Source organism: Gallinula chloropus (assembly GCF_964237585.1).
Source record: "Gallinula chloropus genome assembly, chromosome: 5".
In the NCBI taxonomy this organism is placed as follows: Eukaryota; Metazoa; Chordata; class Aves; order Gruiformes; family Rallidae; genus Gallinula; species Gallinula chloropus.
Window position 1 is genome coordinate 67,078,775 of NC_140090.1, and position 24,192 is coordinate 67,102,966.

The 24,192-nt window shown below is 43.3% G+C and overlaps 1 protein-coding gene across 1 annotated transcript in view; it reads left to right on the top strand.

Moving 5' to 3' along the window:
* ARMH3 (armadillo like helical domain containing 3) overlaps window positions 1-24,192 on the top strand; it is a 126,913-nt gene that overhangs the window by 33,429 nt on the left and 69,292 nt on the right. The window contains exons 16-22 of the mRNA XM_084265144.1: window positions 667-725; window positions 2,043-2,108; window positions 3,215-3,284; window positions 4,803-4,863; window positions 7,577-7,665; window positions 22,088-22,170; window positions 22,675-22,801. Of these exons, the coding sequence (XP_084121270.1) occupies window positions 667-725; window positions 2,043-2,108; window positions 3,215-3,284; window positions 4,803-4,863; window positions 7,577-7,665; window positions 22,088-22,170; window positions 22,675-22,801 (555 nt within the window). The remainder of the gene's footprint in view (window positions 1-666; window positions 726-2,042; window positions 2,109-3,214; window positions 3,285-4,802; window positions 4,864-7,576; window positions 7,666-22,087; window positions 22,171-22,674; window positions 22,802-24,192) is intronic.

Sequence of the window (24,192 nt, forward strand, 5' to 3'; positions counted from 1 at the left end):
CTCTCTACTTGTAAGTCTTTCAGTCCTCCAATTGTCATTCAAGGCAAAAGCTGCTTGAAGTTGTAAGGTGAATAACAAGTTGTGGAACATGATCAGGGTGGAACTCCTTTGGCTTAAAATGCCAAGTCTTTGCAGACTTCCTTCTTTCATGACTTTGCACAGAGCAAACTAGGTCATGTCTTTCAGTATTGGGGTTAAAACTCAGGACTTTGAGTGTAATGTCGGGAGTTACTCTGCTACACTGTGCTGTGCCTCCACCAAAGCTTTGCTGCTTGTTTCCTAACCTACAGCAGAGGTGATCTTCTTTCCACCATGTCTAAAAGAGGGAAAAGTGTGTGTCTGGAAATACTACCCCTAGTATTTAGAACATCTGTGGAAGTAAAACTGAACTGACACTGAAATCCCACTGGTAGTTACAGTGTTGTCAGAAGTTCAAATCATAAACTTTGCTGTTGGCACAGACTGGTGAAAAATTGGTGGGATTTAGTGGTCAGGCTGGAGGGCGAGTGCTTAATGAGAGTGGTTAGACTCTTAGCTGTCATGGAGGAAGTAGGAGTGTGAAGAATCTCCAAGGCTGGGCTTTTCCCTCACCACAGCAGCCATCTCACTCTGCAGCATTGCTCAGCTTGTGTGGCTCATGCAGGACTTGTTTTTTCTTCTTTGCAGATGAGCACCGGCTACACAGTGGCAAGCTGTGTCTGATCATCCTGACGTGCATAGCAGAGGTGGGTTTCTTGTGTGACACTGTTCAGCAGCTGGTGTGTTACAGGGCTCTCTCTCTGCACTGTCGACCAGGAGCTGAAGGCGTAGAGTGGTACCGAGTTGTGAGGGGCTCAGGCATATAACTTTCTGTTAACAAATCTGATGCAGTACTGTTAAAATTGACTTGAAACTTGAAAATTGGATCATTTTATTTGGGTTAGCCAACTCCCAGGGATGAAGAAAGGGCTTAGGTTGATTCTTTCTCAGCTGTTAACTGACCTTGTGGTGTGGCTTTTAGGTGAGTAACCTGCTAATGGCTTTCACCTTCCAGCTGTTCATGCTAAACATGGGCAGTGCCATATTCCTCCTGCCTAAGAAGGATAGAGGCCAAAAGCAAGCTGCATGGCTGTAGGTCTCTGCAGGCAAGGCAAGTAGTAATTCTGGTGGTAGTGTGAGAAAGGGTTTCAGAGCTGTGTCAGCAGTCCTGGCTGAACCTGGCCCTGTCTCATGGGAAGTATGTACTAATGGCTTGACTGATGTCCTGAATGGTGATTGAGTTTGTGTGGCATTTGCATTTTGCTTGCTTGCAAGTAAAGACCTTTCATTCGTAACAAAGAATAAAAAGCAGTGATGTTGATAGCCAGTGTAAGGATTCTGAAGTAATGTATCTTAAGGGTGCAGTGTGCAAGTTAATAATCTGCATTTCAGTATTTGTAATTAAATGTGTTTGGCACTTGAGTTCTTCAGGTGGGTGCACAGATCATTCACAATAGGAAATTCTGTCTGTGTATAACAAGGGCATGCTTCATTCTGGTATTTATCATGAAAACTTGCTGTGCTGTTTCTGGAGGAATCACTTTGATTTAAAAGTAGTCTTAGAATGAGCTTTCCCTGAGGGGTGGGCAGCTGATAGACCTGCCTGCTAGTACTGCAGTAACTTCTGGTGTGATGGGTCCATCAAAATGTGAATATAAACCTTTGTCCATAAAGTCACAGGAACTTGTGTGCTGGAGAACCACCTCATGCATTTTACAGTACACGTTAAAATCTTGACACAGTGGTGTGTGGAGTCCAGAGTTTGGGTGAGCAAAGGAGGAGAATGGAAGACAAATTGCTAACAAAACCAGCAGTAGTGCAGATGTTAACTAAAGTGGAATTGGGATTGGGAAGAGTTGTTTTGTGTGGCTAGAGACGAGGGTGGGGACAAGAGGAGATGACAGGTGGCTTTCTAACCTTTACCTCTTTTGGGAGCTTTACATTGAAGCACAGGTGAGAGGCAAATGGGAGGTGTTGGGCAGTTGGTTGGCTATTCATATCTCTTTCCTTGCCCTTTTCAATAGGATCAGTACGCTAACGCTTTTCTCCATGATGACAACATGAATTTTCGAGTAAACCTACACAGAATGGTGAGTCTTTTCCTCCAGATGGTCTGTTTTCTTTTTGGGATGAGAACACCGAGGATTTGAGTTCCCTGTATGTTGAAAACTGTGTCACAGACATCTAACCTAGATTGCTAAGGCGTGTGGCAATACTGAGGGAAATGCAGTTGTTGGGAAATGATTTTGAAATCGCTTTCAGAATGTCTCACTCTTTCAAAGAACAAAGAGCTGGATGCCCTGTCGGTGAATTCAGAGGCTTGTGTAGCTGGGGAGGAGCTGTGTGTTACGAGGTCTCTGAGGAAATTGGTGGCAGAGAGAATGTTCTGCCTTAATCTTCAGCAAGCCTTAGCCCTCGTGTGATACATTAATAGCCAGCTGGAGTGACACCGAGTGCTCTGATTTGCCTTATGCTTCATCCCAGGTGGGGTGACTCACCTTCAGGAAGATTCTTCCTGTTGGTCCCTGAGGAGGAAGTATCCTTACTGACTCGTGATGCTCTAGTTAGGAGTTGCTTGAATGGTTGTCCAAACTTGATGTGTTCTGTCTTTGTGGTACTGGCAAGTTCTACCTCATCTGCCCCTGCAGCAGCACTTGCAAGTGTCACTGGTCCAAGACAGAAACCAGCATCTGTCTAGTGAGCATACAGCAAGGGTGGTCGTCGTTCCTGCTTAACAACAAGCTTGCCATTCAATTAGCCTTTCTGTCTAATTGACTAAAGGCATTAAATACGACACACGCTGTTAAAAATGCAGATCAGACTTCTGTGTGACAATCACTATGTCAACCAAGGAAGAGGAATCGCTGTGTAATTTTTCTTTTTGCTTTGGTTTGGTTATTTTTTTTACGGCAGGGGTGGGGTGGTGTGCCCTCTTTTGGCTCCTGCTCCCCAGTGCTATACCAGTGCCCTCCACTTACACAGCTAGAGAAACAAAACCCCAGTGGTCAGCGTGCTGAAAAGTAGGCACAATTCTGCACTAGCCACAGCCTTTGGGATTAATATAGGTGAGAGAGTGTTTGCAGCAAAAGACAAAGGGAATCTGTGCCTATGGCACGATTTGCATGAAAAATACAGCAATCCACAGAATGTCACTTCAGGCTTCTGCTGACTTCTTTTCATCTTTGTGTGTTTGAAGCCAATGAGACATAGGAAGAAAGCAGCAGACAAGAACCTGCCCTGTCGCCCGCTGGTGTGTGCGGTGCTCGGTGAGTATTGTTAGTGCCTGTGTGCTCGCGGCTCCCCAAGCTGCTTTTGTTCTGCTATAGGAACAGAGATTTGTGGATTAAGGGGAGGGGCATGTGGACTTGAAAGAAGGGAGGGTGGATGTGTGCTAAAGATCCAGCAAGGGAGCGTCTATCTCTACCTGGCTGCCTCACAGTGAAAACAAACCCAAGATTGCTGCTCTGTGCAAAAAATTCTATACACATTTACAGTAAGTTTTGCAGAAGCCTGTTGTCCCCTTTTACTTGAATAAATTACACCAGGGAGGATTAATACAGAGTTTTAGGTGACTGTAGCAACAAGGTCACTGGTACTTTCTAGAAGATATAATGAGGGAAAACCTAGAGAAAGGACAAGTGTTTGAGGGAAGGTGTTTGCTGGACGTTTAGCCTTTTCTGAGAAGAAAACCCAATAGCAATGTCAGTATCTAGGGTTGGTTTTGCCCATGGATACGAAGCCACAGTTGAAAGCTTTTCACGTAGCATATGATTGAGTTCTGACACTGATTGCTGTGGAGACCAAAAGCATAGATGGGTGCAGAAATGGATGAAGCCTGGATCCCTCAGTGACTCTTAAGGTGATGCAGAAGCAGGTTCAGACTTCAGTGTTTTCAGATTGTTGAAGCTGAGACACCACAGCTGCATGAAGAATCTTTCTAGACCTGTTGGACTCTATGTACTCTGTCCCTAGACTGTTTTTAGCCCCTAATGAGTTGTACAGCTGGGCTCTTAGTGCCTTGGAGGTTATATCTCACAAGCGTTACCACTAGTGTGGGTCAAGCCCTTTATGTTGAAGTTGTGTTGGGCAGAGAACATGGTCAGTGTTATTAGCTGAACATTTGGTTAGTGCTTATCAGCCGAACGGCAGTAACTTCTCTCTTTCAATTGTATTTCTACACTCTTTGCCTGTTACCTTCACACTGTGAGCCCTTAAATGCTAGAGACATTCTCCTCTTATTTTTATTTCCCAGAGTGAGTTAAACAGAAGCTTAGCCTATGTTAAGATCAAGCTAGGTTTGATTGCTTCAGAATTTATTGTAGAGAAAAAATAGGTGTTCTCTACAATATCTTCTCTTTAAGAAAACATCTAGGTTGTGCATCATTTCTGGTAAGAATGATTTTCTAAACTGTGCTTCTCAATGGAATTTTCCATTAGTGACAATGCTTGAAATGTAAGAGCAATTCTAAGCGCCAGAATTTGTCGGGTTTTCTTTATTTGACTAACAGTGGGAGAAAGCATATGGGGAAGCAGTGTCTCAAAGCATATTACATTATGTGCCCTCAGATTCCAGTAATAGTTATTTATTTATTTATTTGTTTATTTATTTTTAATTCCAGAGGAAGCTTAATTCTCTTTAAAACAAACAAAAGGGAAATTTCTCATTTAAGCAGGACTGTTGCCTGGTAGAAGTAGGTAGATGGGGTAGTTTGACTTCATTGTTGTCTAGTAGAAGTTAACTGCAGCTAGCTCAGTACTTACTTTATCATTTTCTTTTCTGTCAGATTTGATGGTGGAATTCATTGTAACACACATGATGAAAGAATTTCCTATGGACCTCTATGTGTAAGTGTCTGTGGGGTGACTCGTGACTTCCTTTGAAGTTTGAATTTGGGTGGAATTGTAGTCATGGAGCAATCTTCCGGCTGAAATAACACTTTGTGGCTAGTGGGGAGCAGGATGGCTTTTCATGAACTCTTCCAGCAACTTATTCCACGACTAAAATGTTCTGTGTGCCAGAAAATTGAAAGTGAATTGAATTTCCACCTTTCAGGCCAATTTCCTAATCTACTTGATCAAATACAAAGAGCTTTTCAATCTGAGAGATGTTTTATAATACACAGTTGTTGCAAGAATCCCTGCTTCTGAATCTTGGAGCTGAATCTTGGAGTAGGCACTGAAACAACCGTTTTGAAAAACCAAGGACAACTGACATGAGGCCTGAAAGGCAGCATGGGGAGTGGGGGAGAGATTTAAGCCTGAAATAGCCTGCTAGGCACTAAGGGGTAAAATTTAGCAATGGGGAAAAAAGGAGAGAAGAGGACTGGCTACAGGTGAGCACTCCTTGTGTCTCCCTTTGTCCCAGGAGGCCCCTGGAATGCTTTGTTCTGCCTTAGCCTGGAGGGCAGAAATAGGATTTAGGCAGAGCACTGGCTTTGCGCTGTTAGTACAGTACTGAATTTCCCCAAGGCTTGGAACAGCATTATATTCTGTAGAAGAGATTAAGATACATAGGCTGTTTTCCCTTAAGGTCTCTCTTCAGTGTGTTCTGATTTTGCCCAAATAACCCTGCAACTCCAGTGCTGCTGTGAGGGTTGCACAAGTCAGTTATGAGCTTGAGAGAAATGTTTTTGTAATGGCCATTACAGAGTTAGTTGTAACTGGGTGCAGGACACTGGGATTTCACCAGAGGGGTGTGAAATGCTTGGGCTCAGAAGCAAGGTCACAGCTAGAAACCCTGTGAGTCAAGGTAAGGAGCAGGAGCAGCCATTGGTAGACATCTGTATCCCTTGTTTTTGGCATGTTTGTGCAGTCCTTTCACTGCACTCCTGTCTGAAACCATCCCGTAGCAGACGCAGTTATTGCAGACGAAGTGGGTGTTCTGAATGCACAAACAGTGTCATACTTCTCTGCAATACATCTAAAAGGTGACAGTATGAAGCTGCTCAAGGGAGGGCATATTAACATTTTTAGAGGAAAACAGGTTGCTTTGACCAAGGGTCTGTTTTGGCCTCACACAAAGCTAAAAGCCAGACACCCCACCAGGATGGATGACTTCATGACTAAAGCAGTGTGGCTTGGGAGTCTAAAGGTGGGTAGCTGGTGCTCTGGCTCTTTGGGCCAGGGGTACTAGGACTGTCATGCCCCTCCTTATCCCTTTTCTCTCATGCCTCAGTTTCAGAAGGCTGTATGCTACTGTGTATAACCACAGAGTTTCAGTGCTGAAAGGTGTCTGCACACAGACTGGTATTTTACATTAACAGCTACTGCAGTTATAAAGAAAGGTTTTAGCCACTGCCAGATTCTCTCTGGTCAGTGCCTTAAATAACTCTTTTGTAAAGGCCAAGTTTAGTCTTGCAGCCAAGCATCAGAACTAGCAGGTCTGTCCCCAGAGCAATGGCTGTTCCTGATCAGAAGATGCCTGTCTCTCCTAGCAGGGTTGTTTCCTTTTCTTTGTTGAATTTATGAGAATCCAAACTGAAATACAGCACTTAGTGTGATGCTCAGCTGTTATAAATGGGTTTACATTTGTTCCTCTGAAGTTCGTTTTAGTCCTTACCCCATCGTAGTATTTTTGAAACCATCTAAGGGTCTGAAAAGAATAATGTATACCTTGTGCATGTTATTTCTTAAGGCTTTTTAAAGCCTTCTTTTGAATTCTTCACCCCATTTTGAATAGTGGCCATGCATTTTTTTTTTAAATTAAATTCCTCTGTGTTTGTCTGTGAAATGTCTTTCAGTAGAGTCTTTTCAGAGAGATGTGATATTAATCAGATAACATGGTTTTGAGAAAAAAGGATTTAGGTAAAAAAAAAAAGGATTTTTCCTTTTTGAAACCTTTCTCCTCCCTCCCCCCCCAAATGTCAATAACAAAAAATAGCTTAGTCTAACAAATTCAGATTTGTATATATTTTCTGTCTTGTCCTTAATGATAGCTAATGCTAGAGAATTTCCTAGGAAATTCCAGGCTTTGGAGACTTCACAAGGATGCTAACTGTATGTTGGAGGATTTCAGAGCTTGTAGGTGTATTGCTTGATCAAAATTTGACAGAAATGTGTTTCTCTTTTTTATATAATTAAACTGCATGTCTCAGACTAAAAATCCTGCAGCTTGACCCTGTCATTTTCTTTACCCTCATTATTTGGGCCAAAGGAACGGAAAAGCTCCATTGTGTCCAAATTGTATCAAATCTGAGCAGAATATCTCATACATATGGCGCCTGCTAGCTAAGTTATTCCTTTTGTAGAGCTTATGAAGTCCTCAGGTAAGAGCAGCAAAGAGTGGAAAGTATTAGATATCAAGAGCAAGCTTGCATCTGTAGTTGGTCCAATCATGTTGAGCTTAAACTGTTGTACAGGCCCCTTTCTCTTGCCTTGTTCTGGTTCTTTTTTGTGGGTATTGCTTCTCTTTAGGAGCCAAAACTCTGGAGCTCTGCCCCTCTCTGATAAGCTTTGAGTTTGTCTATTTCCCTGCTGCTGATTTCAGAGATGTTGCCATGTTCTATGTGGAACTGCTGGGAAATGCAGTGTGAGTAATTCTTTGCCCTCTCTTTTCCAGACGATGCATTCAGATTGTGCACAAGCTGCTGTGCTACCAGAAGAAATGCAGAGTGAGGCTTCATTACACCTGGAGGGAGCTCTGGTCAGGTACTTCTCATCTGCAGAGACACTCAGACATGAAAAGCCCAGAGTGGGTGATGTTTAGCTGTGACCACTTGTTCCACTGCTACAGGGTTAAACAGCCAGTAGCAGTTCTGTTCAAGCATCTTTATTTTTGCTTCTTAGTTGCTACATGCAAATTACCTCTTTTGGAAAGCCAGGTCATTATCATAATGGTAGCTAATTTACTTTCTTGTCTGGCCATGATCACCATGGTTTCAAAATGTCTTTGTTTTCCTGTTTCATTACCTGTGTCCCTTTTCACCTGATTGGAGAAATGGAGTAATGTTTTATGCAGTGGTGTTTCTTGGATGGTTTGAGTAGAAAGGAGGTAGGGCCTTGGGTGAATGGAAGTGGACCTTACTTCTCCTTTTTACTGTAAGAGATGGATACACATAAATAGTGTGTGTAGCTCCTGAAAAGAGCAGCCTAGAAATGTCAGTGGGAGGGAAAAGAGGCTTTTAACTCTGACCTTTGCATTAATGCTGGATAGTCTGGTTCATGCCACTGCTATCGTGAGATAGATAAGTATGATGGGGTTTGACTCATAATCTAGTGGACATAGCTTTGTAGGACTCTCATGATGCAATCATTGTGTGGGAGGGAGGTCTGAGGAAGGGAGTAGCAGAATGAGACCCAACAGGCTGCTTTCGTGGATACGGTGCGTGCTTCTGTTCTTACCTTGCAAGCAGTGAAGTAGCTCAGCTGGGAGAGTACAGTTAATCCCCTAGCTGTTGTGGCTTAAACAAGAGGTTTATGAAAATTCAAGGCAATGTAGTCCTAATTATGTATTCCTAGAGCTGTGCTTGAGGATCAGCGACTTGGCTGGTGTAATGCAACTCCCATCAGAAATCTGAGAGAGGGTGGCTATTGAGAAAGGTGGTGATGAGAGGTTTGTGAAGCTGTTCTCAATTAACACTGAGTGCTTCCCTTCAGTAGCTTTGTACAACTGAGTGTAGGGACAGAGAGACGAACCAACAATCAGAGTCACTTTCAGTTACTAAATTTTCACCTCGTGTGACATATGGCCCATTCAGACTTTCTAAATTATTCTTGTAGAAGGTGAAGTGGGTGCCCCTAATTAAGGGATTAACGATTTCTTTTCGGCTGTTTTCTTCAGAACAGAGCCCCTAGGGGCATGGCTTCAGTGTAGTGCTGGCTCAGGAGAAGAGCATGTACAATGTGGCTGTCTGTTGTGAATGGAAATCGCATCTGGCAGTGTGTGTGATACCTTCTCAGCAGTTACCAGTGAACCAGAGCCAGTCCTATTTGACCAGGTTGAGCTGGGTCTTTCCTGGATCCTGGCAGCATGAAACTCTTAAATATAATACCTTTTGCTTGGAGATACTGTTCCATAGTTCGGAGAGCACACTCTTAGGCATGTTTCAACCTTTTACTGTCTCTATTTTGGGGGGGATGGGGGTGTGTGATAAAAATCCTTTCTACACACGGAGATTCAGTATCTTGGGATATTCTTGTTAGCTGTCTCAAATTAGCTGGTGTTTGTATAGTGCTTCTGAAACGTGCCTCAGAAGTGTTAAGTCCTGCACATGCTTTGAAAGCAAAGCAATGAAGTAAAAAGCAGTCAGATTGATCAAATTTCTGTGGAGGGCCTGGAATGTCTGCACACCTGATGCAGCTGAAGAGCTCCATGCTTACTATAGATTTCTGCATGTTTAGGGAGATGCTCTCATGCAAGAGTACATAACAGTAAGAATGTTCCTAATTTTGTCTCTTGTGGGATATTGAGGGGAATGGAGAGATTCTTTGGTAGCTGCTGGGTGGTTTGTACAGGTTGGAAGGGCCTGGGTTGAATGGTTCATGTGCCTGTAAAAGGGCATGTGCTGGCTGCTCTGGGTGTTGCTTCTAGAGTGCTGTGTGTGGCAGACTAAATGCTAATTTCCATCCCTATCTTGATATCTATTTAATAATTAACGCTTATTCCTGTCAAGGCTGCTCATGGATTACCCAGAATGCTGGTGCCTTTGATGTAAAAGAATGGGTATTTTTCTGGTCTCTGTCTGACAGATGATTCCAAACCAGAGCACAGGGACTTCTGAATGAATTTCTGTCCTTTGTGTGGGCATATTCCACTTCAGGCTTTTAGTTTGGATCCAAAACTTGGTTATCACTGCTGTATGAACAGCTAAAATGGAGCAGCAACTCACTGTAAGGTCTGAGGTCTCAGCTTGCCCCATCAGGCGTGCTTTACAGAAGGTCTTCAAGCCCACACTTGTCTTTTTGAATGACAAGGTGTGTGATGACTGAAGCAATGCCCCTGTTGTGCAGTGTGGATAATAGCAGTGGAAACCCCCCCAACAGAGCCTGGTGGAATAAAGAAGCTGGAGGGAACTGGTGTAAGGAAGTGTTGAAAGAAAGGGAGAAAATTCTACCTGGCATGTAAAAGGAGGAGAGTTGTTTCAGGCAGAAAATCGAGTGGGAGAAGACAAAGGGAATACTGTGGGGTAGGTAGTGGTATGGGGTGCGGAGGAACTGAGATAAGGGTTGTAGGTGGCAGCAGTAGCGACGTGTATGGAGCCTTCTGTTCCATTGCTGATTCTAATGTTAGCTAGTCTCTGATTAAGAAAAGCTACTTGTGTGTCATCTGATGGATAGGTGCTCTTCCATTGTGGGTGCTTTGTCTTCAGTATGAAAGGCCAGCAGCACTTTTTGAAAGTTTCTGTGTTTCTTTTGTATGATTTTAAGTTGCAGTTGTTGCAGAGACAAAGCAATGGAGCTGGGTGCTTGGCATCTCTCAGGATATGAATGGGGCTGTTTGCACAGTGACTAATGCTGTTTTTTGGATGCACCATGATGTTACTTCCGTTGGACTTCCCTTTTCAACATCTGAGCTTGAGGAAAGGCAGTATTGGTACTGAGTCTCTGGTTGTGATCCAGCCTTAGTTTCCCTGTTTTATCCCTTGTATTGAAGGGCTGGGTCTCTGGCACAGCTGGAGATTTACACTGTATTGACCAGACAACCAAGAAGGTTTAGCTGACAGAGACTGATGCAGAAGTTTGAGAGCTGGAAGTAGGACTGCGAGAAAGGAAGATCTGTAGGTGGCAAAAGTAGTACATATAACCTGTCTCTCACTCAAAGTAGTGTGTAGATCCCTAGTGAAACTAGGTTCTGGAATATCTTGGAGAGTGCTGGAGAGCAAAAAGCAGTTGTAACTTGATTAGCCTATGCAAATGATTGCTAATTGCAGATATGTGGACCAGATTCTCAGATCCAGAGATGCATGTTGATCTTGGTTCCTCTTCAACAGACCTTTTCAGCAGATTGACTTCAGTTCAGTCATCTGTGGTTTGGATGTGCCTCTTCCCTTTGAGCGCTGAAGAAAGTCTTTAGGTTATTCTTCTGTGACAGTGTACCACTGCTGGTGATTCACCTACAGATTTGGCCAAGATCAGAATCCATAAGTGGATATGATTGAATTATCTGATCCCTAATGGACATTTTGAAATCTCAACTGTTATGCCAGGTGCCTTACACTTTTTAAACACTGATTTGTTGAATTCCAAGTGTGAGGTACTTTATGAAGCTGACAGGGAAACTTTACTCAGTAACAACAATTTCCTGTTCTCAGAAAAAGCACGTTGTGCCCTGTGTTTTTCTTAGATTCTGCTCCTTGACACATGAAAATGAGATTGATTTTTCTGGTCATAAAGGCAGGGTTTGGGTTTTAATTGTTGAACTCTACTAGTTTGTACAGTACTTGAGTGATGGAAGGTGCTAGGTATGTTGTTGTTGTCAAGCGTGTATAAGCTATGCCAAAAGAGTTTTCATGAGTCATTTAAGCTTTTTATATAAAAAGACCTAATTTCTTCAACTCCTCCCACCTCAAAATTAGTAATGCTTGAGCAATTCACTCTGAGCTTAGAGGGGTGCAGGTAACTTCTTTGCAGTTGCTATGGTTTGCTTTAACCGAAAGCCATGTTTAAAGAAACAGAAAAGCAATTCTAATAATATTCTTATAATAGCAAGAGTAGACAGTAAAAAAAAATCTTAAAGATAATAATGAATAATGGAAAAATAGCTATTTATTAGGGCAATTGAGTGTAAAGTAGGATTAAAAGTGAGCTTTCCCATTAGTAAGCACTGAAGATCAGTTTCCAAATTATTGTAACATGAGGGCTACAGTTTCTTATCTTGTAGTTTAGTTAATCTGATAGATGCTGAATGCACAGTTAAAATGAAGGTGCTTCGATTGTGTAGCACTATGAAGAAGCTAATTTTTCTGGTTTTATTTTATCAAAGCAGACTTCTACAATGCTGCTGGACAAAATATACTTTTTTCCTTTTTGCAGCCCCCTTAGATATTTTTGCCATGCTCTGTATTTATAACATGAGGGTGATGCTGCTTTCAGAGTATTTTTGGGTGAATACTAAAGAGGTGAAGGGTGGAACATTTAAAAATAAAGCAGCAGTATTTTGGAGGGGAGGAAAACCCCCCACTTCAAGTATGTATAACAAACACACCCCTACCCAGTGCACATTTAAGGTGGTATTGTTTAGTCACTTGTACTTTGCTGTTTTATTTCAGTGGCTGAAATTTATTACTCATCATATTTGTTACCTACAGCATTTCTGGTTGATCAGGTCTACTTGAGCCCTCTGATTTGTGATGTGGCATCACCCCTCTATCTCTAATCCCTCTATCACTGTCACATTGTGCAGCAGCTACCTGGCAAGGGAAGCTTGTCTTCTTGCAGCTCTTGGGGAGGCAGGATTCTTACACTGCTGTACCAGACAGTGGTTCATTGGTAAAATAGCTGATCCCTGAGTGCCAGGGGAGTGTTGAAAGGTGATAGAGCTGCTTGTCCAGTTAGCAAATGACTTAAAGATTTTAGGGAAAAGACTTAAATACTTAAACTTTTACCTTCTTACAGACTTGCAGAATGTCTTATGTGGCTTTAAAAAAATGCTACCAAGGTTCAAGATCCACCAGCACTGTCTTCTGCATGCTCTGAAGTCTGAAGAGTTCAGAGAAAGCAGCCATGGTATCTGGTGGTATAGATGGGGCTGCTGTGGTAACTTCTGCTCATTGAAGAATTCTATAATAGGGTAATAAAGCAAGAACTGTCTTTCAGCTTTGAAGGATTTTGCAAGCATAAGAGAATGGTCTCTTCAGCATAGCATCTTCAGAGGCAACTAGTAAAGGTCACGTGTAGGGATAGGCTAGGAGGAACAGCAGCTCGTGTGTTTAAAATGCTTTCATGAGATGAAATCTAGGGTGAGTACAAAGAAGGTTTGTCTGTTTGTTAAAGGGTTCTACTTGAACTTACTGTTTTGGGAAGAAAAAGAAGTCGTTATAAGACACTTGACCTTTCAAATACCTTCCAGCAGAAATGCTTTCTGATTTCTCTGCGCTGCTTGTAAACTTTGAAGAGAACTATAGAACAAATGCTGGAGTTTTAACACTTTTGTAGGTCAACATGCTTTACCTAATGCAGGTTTTACTTGGTGCTTACCCTCTTATTTCTCCATGCCTTTTGATAGTGGAAGGCTGGCCCAACTTTTCAAAGTTGGCTGGGAGTGGGAAGGATAGGTTCTCTCTGCAGGGCATAGTGATAGTTCAGCAGAGCATCAGGAGCAGAGGGAGGAAGTGCAAAATGTCCAGGCTGGTTAAAGGTGAGCAGCTGCAGCAGGAATATGAGAGTTCTGAGTTGATGCGGTAGGTCAGTCTTCAGAGCCAGAGGGGATCTTGATCTGGGAGGATGAGATGAATTGGAGATGATAGTGTGTTAGGAGGGATAGGAAGCCTGAGTGTAGGAGGGACTAGTTAGGATGAGGTCTGGGTTTAGGGAGGCTGTGACATGGTGCCAGGTAGAACCTTTTGCTTAGAAATCATTGCATGATCTTGAAAGGGAGCTATTCAGCATTTGTAACTGTTGGAGATGGAACTAAATAACCTTTTTTCTATTTTCTTAATTAAATATCTTCCTGGGACCATTTGTTGTGGAAAACCAGGGAACGAGAGCCAGTGCCTAGCTTAGGAGTGTATCCTAGGTATTTTTTTCCCAGTGCTTCGTAACGTATTGTGTGTTTGAAAGGCTTTTCTTTTCTCAGAATTACGTTTTGACCATTTCACCCGTGCCTATGACTTCTTTCTGTGCCAAGAAGGATGTGGGCAGGATTTTGCAGGTCTCGCCTTAAGGGCAGAGATGCTTAGCTCTAGGATTACAGAACACAGGGAGGTCCTTTAGTATTCTGACAAACTGTGTCATGAAGTTGAAGTTTTGGAATTGGTGTTTATTTCTAAGTGGCTCAGTAAAGCAGGATTAGACTTGTGATTAACTTGCGTTTTATGCAGTGGCCTTGTTGATGACAACTTACCTCCCCTCTGTAGATAGGTGATGGGCAAGCTTTATCTTTGTTCCTTATCTTTGAAACAGAAGACAGATAATATTGGCCAGCTGTTTAGAAGGAAGCCCAGCAGGTTGATGAGCACTCGTGCTGGTTCACTCAAGTGAGGTTTCTGAGGAGGCGGAATAGTTCTGAAAATCTATTGGGGAAAAAATGTAGCTTTTCACACAAGCTAAAGGCTGTAACTGTTATGTGCCATGGAATAGGTAGTGGGAGTTGGCAGCCCTTAGAGTTGCCTATTTTCTTTGCTCATAGGAATGCTGGTCCTGGGTTGGGCGTGTGGTACTATGTTGGCATAAGCTTGATACGGGAGCACAACTGTTAGTCCTGTCGACTGTCACAGTGACTTGAGGAAAGGTTGGAAATGGAAAAATAGATTTATAAAATTATTTTTGTTTGTAGTTGTGATGTGTGGTGTGAGTTGATATTCATTCATTGATTTAATTTATACATCTGTTGGCACTCCCATGTTACTCTAGAGAAAGCTCCAATCCCATCATGCAGAAGCTCACTTGCAGGCAGGAGACATGAAAGTCACAAGGAAGACAGCAAACATTTGCTTGTAGTCTTTTGCTGCCACTCTCAACCAGTGGTCCAATTTCATGTTAAGTTCTCCACATTACCTCCTTCAGCCAAAGCTGAAATGCTTTTGTGATAAGAGCCCGTGGCCATTTGGTGAAATGTACTGGTGTAAACCCCCTAAAGGAGGTAGTGTAAGAAATGCAGGAACTCTGTGGCTTTCTTGTAGCAGATGATGTTCTGAATTCCCTGTATGGGGCATTTTTAGGAAGCATCTGCTTTTACTCAAATCCTTCTTAGTCTTCTATTACTTAGTTCTGGTTACCTTCACTTTATTTTAAGACATTTTAAAACTAATGATAAAGGGTTTGGCCTCAGTTGCTGATGGAGAGAAAAAAGTATAATACAGGATTTGTGGCACTTATTGATCACCTGGTAAGTTCAGGATGTGAATTCTTCATCAACAGAGCCTTGCTTATGTGAACACAAAGGCAATTTAGTGATTTAAGTGGACAAAACCCCAGTAACCTTTTGGTCATCCTGCCTCAGCCTGGCAGGTCTCATCTGGATAAGTTGTTCTGTCCTGCAAGTTACTTTTTAAATAAAGCTAGTTAACACTGGAGAATTAGACTGTGAATCCCAAACAGTTTGCAAGTCGTGGTGATCTAGTAGAGACAGTGCGATGATTTTTCCTGGGACACGGTCCCATCGATGACAGACGTGTAACAGCCAGAGCTGTTCACAGCCGTTCCTCTGTCTCCACAGAGGGGTTTCAGCATTCAGAACGCAGTGATTTATCCCTGTCCCCTTTTTGTTTTCAAGAAGCAGCACACCTGGATCTCTTACTTCGCTGTCTTTCCATGTTATCACACAATGTTTCTGCTCTTTCACCAGATGGTCCTCCTTTTCTGTTTTAAAATCCCATGCAAAAATGTGCAACCTTAACTCCCAAGACTACTATTTAATTAACAGTGTGAACCTGCACTGTCAGACAGAATAGAATTGAGCTCAGTACTTCCCTTTCCTCTAAAGAGACATGAAGGCTGTGGGTGTGTGCTTTTTCAGTTTTTTATTTTTAAGAAAAACAGCATATTGTTCATCTGAGCTTTAGCTGAAGTTGGAAAATTTTGGCTTCTTTCTTGCTGCTTGCTAGATTGCTATCAAGCAGCACTGCTCTGGCATCAGCAATCAGCGTTTCCATTAAGCTTGCAATTTTCACACCGTTGGCTGCGGTTAGGTGGGAACAGTGAGTACCGGGGATGGGAACTATATAAAGCAAGAGAAGGGTTGGAAGTGAAGTGGCCTACTCAACTGATCCGGGGAGTGACGGGTTATGCCAGCATGTGCTCTACCCCTCTGGCAAGCTGGTTTTACTCATTAAGAATACAGGCTGCTCTCATGCTTTACACCCCGAGAGTCGTGGGGAGAAGAGGAACAGCTGTAGATGGCGAAGATGCTGGCGGTGGGGAGCCTGCCAATAGCTTTGGTGGCCTGGAGCAGGAGTGAGCGGTGCCTGCAGGGCAAGCAGGGCAGCAATTAGGGGAGCCGTATAGCCGGGTGCTCCCCCCGTCTCAGAGCAGAGAGCAGGAGCTGAAGCATGTTGGATAGTGATGTTGACAGAGCTTTTATTGCTTCCCCTGAGAGGGCACTGCAGCAATGGGGCAAGTCTTGTTTTCTGGCGCTTGGGCTGATTGACGGGAAGCTGCAAGTGCTGTCCCTGAGTAATTGGTTCACTTGTCCAAGGATGCTGGGAGAGTTTGTGCCTCGGGGGGTTCTGGTACATTAGTTTGTAATAGCAATGTAGCTATTTCCTGGACACGCTTTCTATCCCTACTGCTCTATCTGGAAACTACCTCTTTCGGTTCTTTTCTGTCAAACCCTGTCTGTAGATATTCATCTCCTGCTGAGTTTGTTTTGATCACTGTTCTGCTGAGCATCTGCCCATGCTGAACGGGGCCAGATCTGCATCCTCTTAACACGTGGGTCATCTCAGTGTATCTTATTTAAGCCTTTTGCTTCCCTATCTCTGAGTTATTCTTCAGGTGTAGCATTTATTACAGGTGATTACTCTGTTTGGAGGTCCCTCCTCCTCCTAGCAGCACAGTCTGATACCCTAGCTTAGCAGTGGCTATCCTAGCTTAGCCCTTGTGACTTCCAGTCTGGAGTAGGAGAGTGGACTAGTCCACGGTTATGGTATTGTGTTGTGAGTGTCTCTTGTTCCCCCGCTCTGTTCTGTAGTTTCCCTTGTGTAAGTGGATCATGTTGAACTCTGGAATCTGGAAGAAAGCATTGCTTGACCTATTGCTTTTCAACAGGCACTTGATGTTGACCAGTTAGAGACAGAATACTGAGCATCGGTGGGCCTTTGGTCTGACCAGGTACAGCCAGGGTTGTTCTCATTGCACTGTTTAATCTTCCAGTGCTGTTTCAGACAGAATGGTGCTGTTTTCTATTTATGTTGAGGAACTGAAGCACAGAAAGAGGAATAGAAAGCACACAAAGTGCTGCTTCCTAAGGAATTTAATCCAGTTTCTTCTTAGTTCCAGTCTAGTGCACTAATCCTTACCAGATCTGGCTTACCATGTACTACTACGAGTAGTATGGACCTTGTCTTTACAGTATGTATATATGAACAGGCTGGCTGTGAGAGGTGTAGGATGGTTGCTGTGCTGCTGAAGCACTCGGAGGCAGAGGATTTCTCGACAAGAAGTAGCATTGCCCGGATGTCCTTATCAGCTGCCCCATAGTGATGTGTGCATGGGGATCACCCTAAGGGGGCTGTGGGTTGAAACACTGAATAGACTGTTGTTACAGTTGTAACTCCCAGAAGGAATAGGAAAAAGCACTGTTCCTCCCAGAGTGCCCTGAGAGTTGGAGGGTAGAAGGTTGGAGGATTTTATTAGGTCACAGGATCCTATTAATTGATGCTACACTGCAGCTTCTGAGGAGCCCTCACATCTTTCTCCCTTGCCCCTTTATTGAGAGCCATTACACGCACCATTAGAAGATTTTTGACCTGAGAGCACAGCAGATGCAGAGACAGAGGCCTCCGTACCGTGCTCAACCCATCCAAGCTCTCATTGATGTGTGTCTCAGGGCTGTTCTCTTCTGCTCTGTTGTGCAATAACACATCAGAGCCTTCTGACGCTCTTGGCAGAGTCTGTGCTACATTCTGACTTGCCCAAGGGACGGTGCTGCTTCTACTCCCCTCCCGCCCCTTCATAACCTACCTCCGTGCTCCTGTTGCGTTACACGTGATCCCAATGGTGAACACAGAGACACTAAATAGAACAAAAACTTTGGGTCAATCCCAAATGTGCTGGGGCTGAAGATGCTTCTGCTTGAAAGGAGGCTTACAGGGAGAGGAGGGGGTAAGTCTCCCATAGGAGGAGGACTAGGGGAAGGAGGGAATGAAGGGTGTGTGTCTGTAACAGGAATTGCCTCCTTCCTAGTAGAATAGAAGAAGAGATGCTGGCTGCCCAGTCGTCTTATAGAAGATTGGCTTGAAGAGCAGCAAATAACTGTGGAGTACTGTTGCTTCTCAGCAGACTGGCTGGCCACAGAGCTGATAAGGGAAAATGTCTGTCCTCAAAAGCAGCTGTGTGGTGGAGGAGCTAAGAGCCTCTTTCACTGCAGTAATTTCAGTTTAAGAAGCAGGGAGAGTGTCAGTAAAGCTGGTGGTACCACTTTTCAGACTTTGGCTATAATAATCCTTGGGAGAGAAAATTGCCTAAAAACCCATCTGGATGCTTTACACCACTTGCACATACAGCCAGTCATATGGCTTCATGTGCAATTTAAGGGTCCACTCAACATGCTTTTGTACCTGGTTTTGGGGCTGTAAATGTAGATGTTCAAGGCCGTGTTCTCTTCTTGTTGATTTAAGAAGCATAGCCAGTGTGCTCAGGTCGCAAAATGAGCAGCTTGCATGCAGATCCTGATGGCTGCTAGTTTAGTTTAGTTACAGTTTCCTGCTTTCACTGCTAAAGAGTTCTAGAGGCACTATTGAATTGTGAAATTATGGATGTTTTTGAGGCTTACCGTAGGGGGTGTATTCTGTCCTAGTGAGGGATGCTAAAGACAGGTATCTTTAGAAGAAAAAGGCTCTATAGGCTATTGCAAAAATGATGCTGTTTTCTAGTTAATGTTGAAATAGATCTCATGCTGAAACCATCCATCACTGTTAAATCCTGGAGCACAAATTGGGATAATGTGGCTGAGCCCCAGCGAAGGCCACAGTTCTGTCTGCCTGTGCGGCGGAGAGATTGAACTGCTCCTCCGTTGGGAACAAACATGGATAATTTCCTGGCTGCTGTGAGAGGGCAGCCTGCAGATGGGCTGTGAGAGGGGAACAGTTGATTGCAGCAGGGAAAAAGTGACACATCTGATTTGGCCTCGGGTTGCTCAGGAGTAGCAGCAGCAGTGCCCTGTTGGAGCTCAGGGGGAAAGAGGTGTTCAGCCAGTTGGACCTTTGCTTTCAGGGTTCATTTTGTATGTGTAATTGTCACTGAAAGGCACTGGACATATGAAGTTGGGTCTAAAAGTTGTTAATCCTGAAAACTCCAGGGCATAGCTGTCCTCGTTTTCAGTGAAGGGGCTGCTTTACAAGCCAACTGTGGAGACACAGGTAGCTGTATATATTTATGGGTCTTTTGCCATAGTGTTCCTGTTCCTTAGAGCCACTTGAGCAGAGGGTGGTGTGGAAATAGATCAGTTGCTTTTTGAGCATCAGTGTAATGTATATCCTAATTAAAAGCACTGCAACTTCTTTAGGAACGTGTGATTTCCAAACAGTGGGTAAATTTGTCTGTACAGTGCATGCAGGGACTGTAAACCTGGTGGATTAGGTCTTCTGACCAGCTCTAAGCCCAGCACTGAGCTTCTTCATGTGAAGCACGTCCCTCTTCTTCCTAGTTCTTAGGGAAGGAACAGAATAGATGGGCTGTGAGTGGGCTATGATGCTGTGCAATTCAGGTATGAAGATTGATTTCAAGCAGCGGTAATCTCTTGTCTTCTTTCTAACTGGAACAGGAAAATTAACCATGAGCAAATTCCTTGCAACAGCTGGAACAAACGTAGGAGTTGGTTTTGGGGTAGAACAGAGCAGCAGGTCTCCTTCAAGTGTTGTCTCCAACAAAGGGTGGCGCAAGTGCTGCGGGGAGGTATCTGAGAAATACTGCAGTGGGTGACTGTAGGGTACTTGCCCCATCAGATGATGAGTGCTCATGCTTCATACCACGGTGGTTATGCTTGTTCTTCAGAAAACAGTGTCTCCCCACCACAGGCAGCTTTTGTGTTCACTGTGTTTGAATGTTCAGTGGCTTATGATTGTGCTGCACAACCACCCTTGGCCACAGGGCTTTCTGCAGGGTTCTAGTGTGACAGTGAGAGGCAATGGGATGAACAAGAGGCTTCACTCCACTTAGGAAAAATCCAGAGCCCTGCTGATCTGCTTTCAGAAGTCCCACCTGCTCACAAGATGTGGCTGTGTGGACTTGTGTGGCCAGAAAGAGGTAAAACCATGTTCTGTCTACTAAATAGGGAGAGGGCCAATAAGCTGCTGTGGCAGAGATGCAGGGCAGCTGTCTTCACTCCAGAGCACTGGCTGTGGGGGACTCTACTTATTTTGCTGTGGAGGCTCGGTTACCTTGGAAACCTGTTTTTAGCTGGATGTCTGCTCCAGTAGAGAGCCCATCTGTACCTGCTATTTCTTTGTTTTGAAATGGCTGTTTTACAGAAAAATATCTGACAGGAGTAGTAGCAGAGCTGGATCATTGTGGAATCCAGACTCTGGTTTTGGTCCCAGATTTGACTCTGATGATGGTGTGAGGAGTTCTGTGTCTGGATTGAAGAGATGATAGTGTATCTGCTGCCTGAGGTGGGCTGCTGTCACAGGAGAGGTGCTGCTGCAGATTGTAAAATCCTGGAATAGTTGGGAAAGATAAATCACTTGTATATCTGGAGTTTGCACAGAACTCTTGTTCTGGTTTGCAGTTCAGCATCAAGCCACCAGTTGGTTTGTTAAACTGAAGTAGCTTCTGTCTGTGGTGAATAAATACCCTCACTCCTAGTGAGGTAAATCATTGTAGGCTTCCTGTTTCAGGACCTATATGAACTTGATCGTCGCAATGAACTTGCAGTATCAGAAGGTAGTGGTTCCAGGACTGTATTCAGAATCTGACAACTTTGTTTAATTCCAGATCTTACCAGTCTCTTAACATCTGTCATTTTACTGTAGGTTTTTTTTGGTTTTACCTTTTCTGACTGTTCTGTAATCCTGAAGAGGGGAGAAGGGTATCTAATTTTTGCCCTTAGCTCATTTGGGTTCCCTGTGTTTTATCTACTCCTGTCTTGTAGCCTCTACCTTTGGGCTGAGATGAATGGTCTGTTCAGTATTTGCTATGGGCTTCTCCCAAACTGGAGTTGGTTTTCTTGCAGGTGGCTGGGTAGTGTGTAACAGGGAAAAAACAGAATAATAAATTCTAGGTGAACCTGTAACAAATCAGAGTAGTGCCTCGTGTTACTCTGTTAGATGCAGTTACCAATTAGTAGGTAATTAAGAACCTTTTTAAAAAGTCTGTATAGCATTCTAGCTTGATGTTTCAGGTCATCTAATTCAGACGTTTTAAGTCTTGAAATCTGCTGACTTCAGAGCAGAGAATACATTAAGAATCTGTTCCAGGCAGGCATCAGCTCTCAGCCCTGAGCAGCTATAATTCAGAATAGCTTTCTTTTTTGAAATTTTCAAGAACTTGAAACAACAAGATAAAAAAAAACCCGTTTCATTTTATTCACGTGTATAGAATAGAACTGTTTATTGTAAAGTCTCTTTGATTAAAGCTCTCTTATCCAACCTTTTTGTTAATTCCCACTATCACTAACTGATTTTGGGTGGTTACAGCAGAAGCTTTTGTTATTTTCATAGGACAAGTGTGAACCAGATCTGTAGTCTTTACTGCACAGTCCTAGATAATTGACACAGTAAAGTAATATTATCCTTCCTTGTACCATTCCAGCAGCACTGCCATAGAGCTACAGAAAAACTATGCCATGTTTTTTTATTTTTTGTTACTTTTTTTTTAACTGCACGTATCAACAAGAGTGACAGTTTGGGGCTGACTGTACACATACATCATGTTGGTGATGTGTGAAGCAGAAACGAAGACAGTGGGATTCTCCAACCCCAAGGCTCACTTCAGGATCTGGCAGATAGAAAAATGTCCTGTGAACTAACTGAGCTAACAAGAGGCTTACCTTGAGCCTGAGCAGATTTAATCAGGAAGTCAGTGAAGGAGAGTAAATGTGGGATAGTAAAATAGCTGTAGCCTGTCCAGCACAGTATTTTAGCCACAAAAACTCCCCAAGTAACCCACATGTAAATAGATATATTTCTGAGAGGTGAGCAGCTGACATATAGATTAGTTTCTACTAGGTAATGAAAATGTGTCTGTATTTAAGGGACTTGTTGAGAATTGTTTTGCTTTTAATTTTATTTTAAAAATATATATTGTTTTCTCCTAGCATTGATCAACTTGTTGAAGTTCCTCATGTCTAATGAGACTGTGTTGCTGGCCAAGCACAACATCTTCACCCTTGCGCTGATGGTGAGTACAGACAACACAAATCTTCTTGCTCTAAACAACCTAACCTTGAATGAATCTTAGGAAAGAATCCAGGATTTCTGTCCTGGTAAGAAGATACAAGAACAAGGCCACAAGGCTGAGGAATGTCGTTGCGGTTGGTTATGCTGTGTGTTTGGACTCATTTCTAGGGTCTGTTCATTGAAATACGTAAGTGTATGTGAGGAAAAGCTTTAACTTAATTCTGCAGATTTGGCAATGCTTTTACTTGTTCTGTGGCCCTGTGTATACAAAAATTAGAGAAACCTGTTTTCCTGGCTCCAGATACGATTGTGTTTAAGCTTCTTGTCTGGCCATTCTGTACTCTTAAGGAAAATAACAGATAAAGCAGCAAAGTAATGTATTAATGTGTGATGCACCTGAGAGTTATTTCTTTGAATATTTTGGTCATAGTTTCTGTTGTTTCTGTTGCAGAGTTGATTTTGTGTAAATATTCCTGATGTAACTTCTTTTCACTTGCTTGTGTAGGTTGTCAATCTCTTCAACATGTTCATCACTTATGGGGACACCTTTCTCCCCACCCCCAGCAGCTATGACGAGCTGTATTATGAAATCATTCGGATGCATCAGAATTTTGACAACCTTTATTCTATGGGTGAGTCCTTCCTGACTAGTTAGGACTGCTGATGACTACAGGTGAGGGTGGTAGTGGAGAGGAATTTGTGTTGGGTCTTCTCTGTCCACCTCCTGCTGCTGTGTCTCTCAGTGAGTGGATATGTTTTGTGTACTAGGACATGTTTAGTAAATTGAGAGAGGGATAAACTAGTCAAAGGGATAACATTTTTTTTTTTAATTGGGGCAGAAAGAAGGGAACAGAGTAATTTTTTTTCTAGCAGCCACTTGACTCTGGTTGGAAGTGTGAATTTGTTGGCAGAACAGGGTATGTGGTATTTCATGCACCTTTGTGTAGTTTGCATCTAGCATGTTTGACAGGTCACCCCACAGGTACATGCTGCAGAACCAGCCAGCACAGAAACACACTCAATACAAACAAGAATTTGGAAGAGTCATATCTTCTACACTCACTGCCAAAACAAAGGGAGAAAACAGCCCTCACAAACCTGCTTGCAAATGACAAACGAACCGCTGGACTAGAGAATGTGCCGACTGGCAAAACAGGGAGAAGTTTTGTCCTTCAAAGAGAGAGGCATGCTGGAATGCCACCAAGTGGCACCCAGCAGGGAGAAGAGGACCAGAGGAGAACAAGGAATGCATGGAGGCATAATCAGGCAGCGTATACACAGGAGCCTGCAGCAGTGCTGGTAGAGTGCCTGCACGCTTGAAGCTGTGAAGAAAAGAACATAACTATGTTCGTCACTCTCTCTGTTCTAGAAGGACCTTTCTTCCCCTCACCTCCTGCTCCCTTTGCAGCACGCTCACCTGATGAACAGCAGGAGCTAATATAAGCATATAAGTGGAGTCATGGGCAGTGGGACAGAGATGTTTGGCTACACTGACTGCTCTTTTGACATGGGAGAGAACCATCTTCATCTAAATAAAAGTAGCCAAATCGTCCCTGCAATTGGAAGCAAAAATTAACCGCCCTTACGGACAAACTTCCTAGTTCTCATCCAGTATACAAGGGATCACTTGGCCATTTTTGTGCCCTCTGACCACATAAAACTTTTTGCTAACCCATTTCCTACTCCTAAGAATGGCAGTTAGTAAGATGAGGTGCTTTTACTAGCCAGTAACTTTTCAATCCCGTCCCCTGTGGAAACTGAAGGAAAGGGGAATGGAAGGATAAGGCACTCAAATATTTACTCAGTTGGGCTGCAACAGGCACATCTGACCTGTTGAAACAACTCATTTGTCACATGAAATGTTTTCCATCCTGCTATGCTGAGCAGCCCCCTTTGAATTAATGTTGTACATCCCTGAATGGAAACCCTCTCTGAATACATTACTTCAGATATTCAAGTACTGTTTGACAAAATCATGTTACCCAGAGCTGGCATCTTTTTTTTTTTTTACCAGTGACATGTA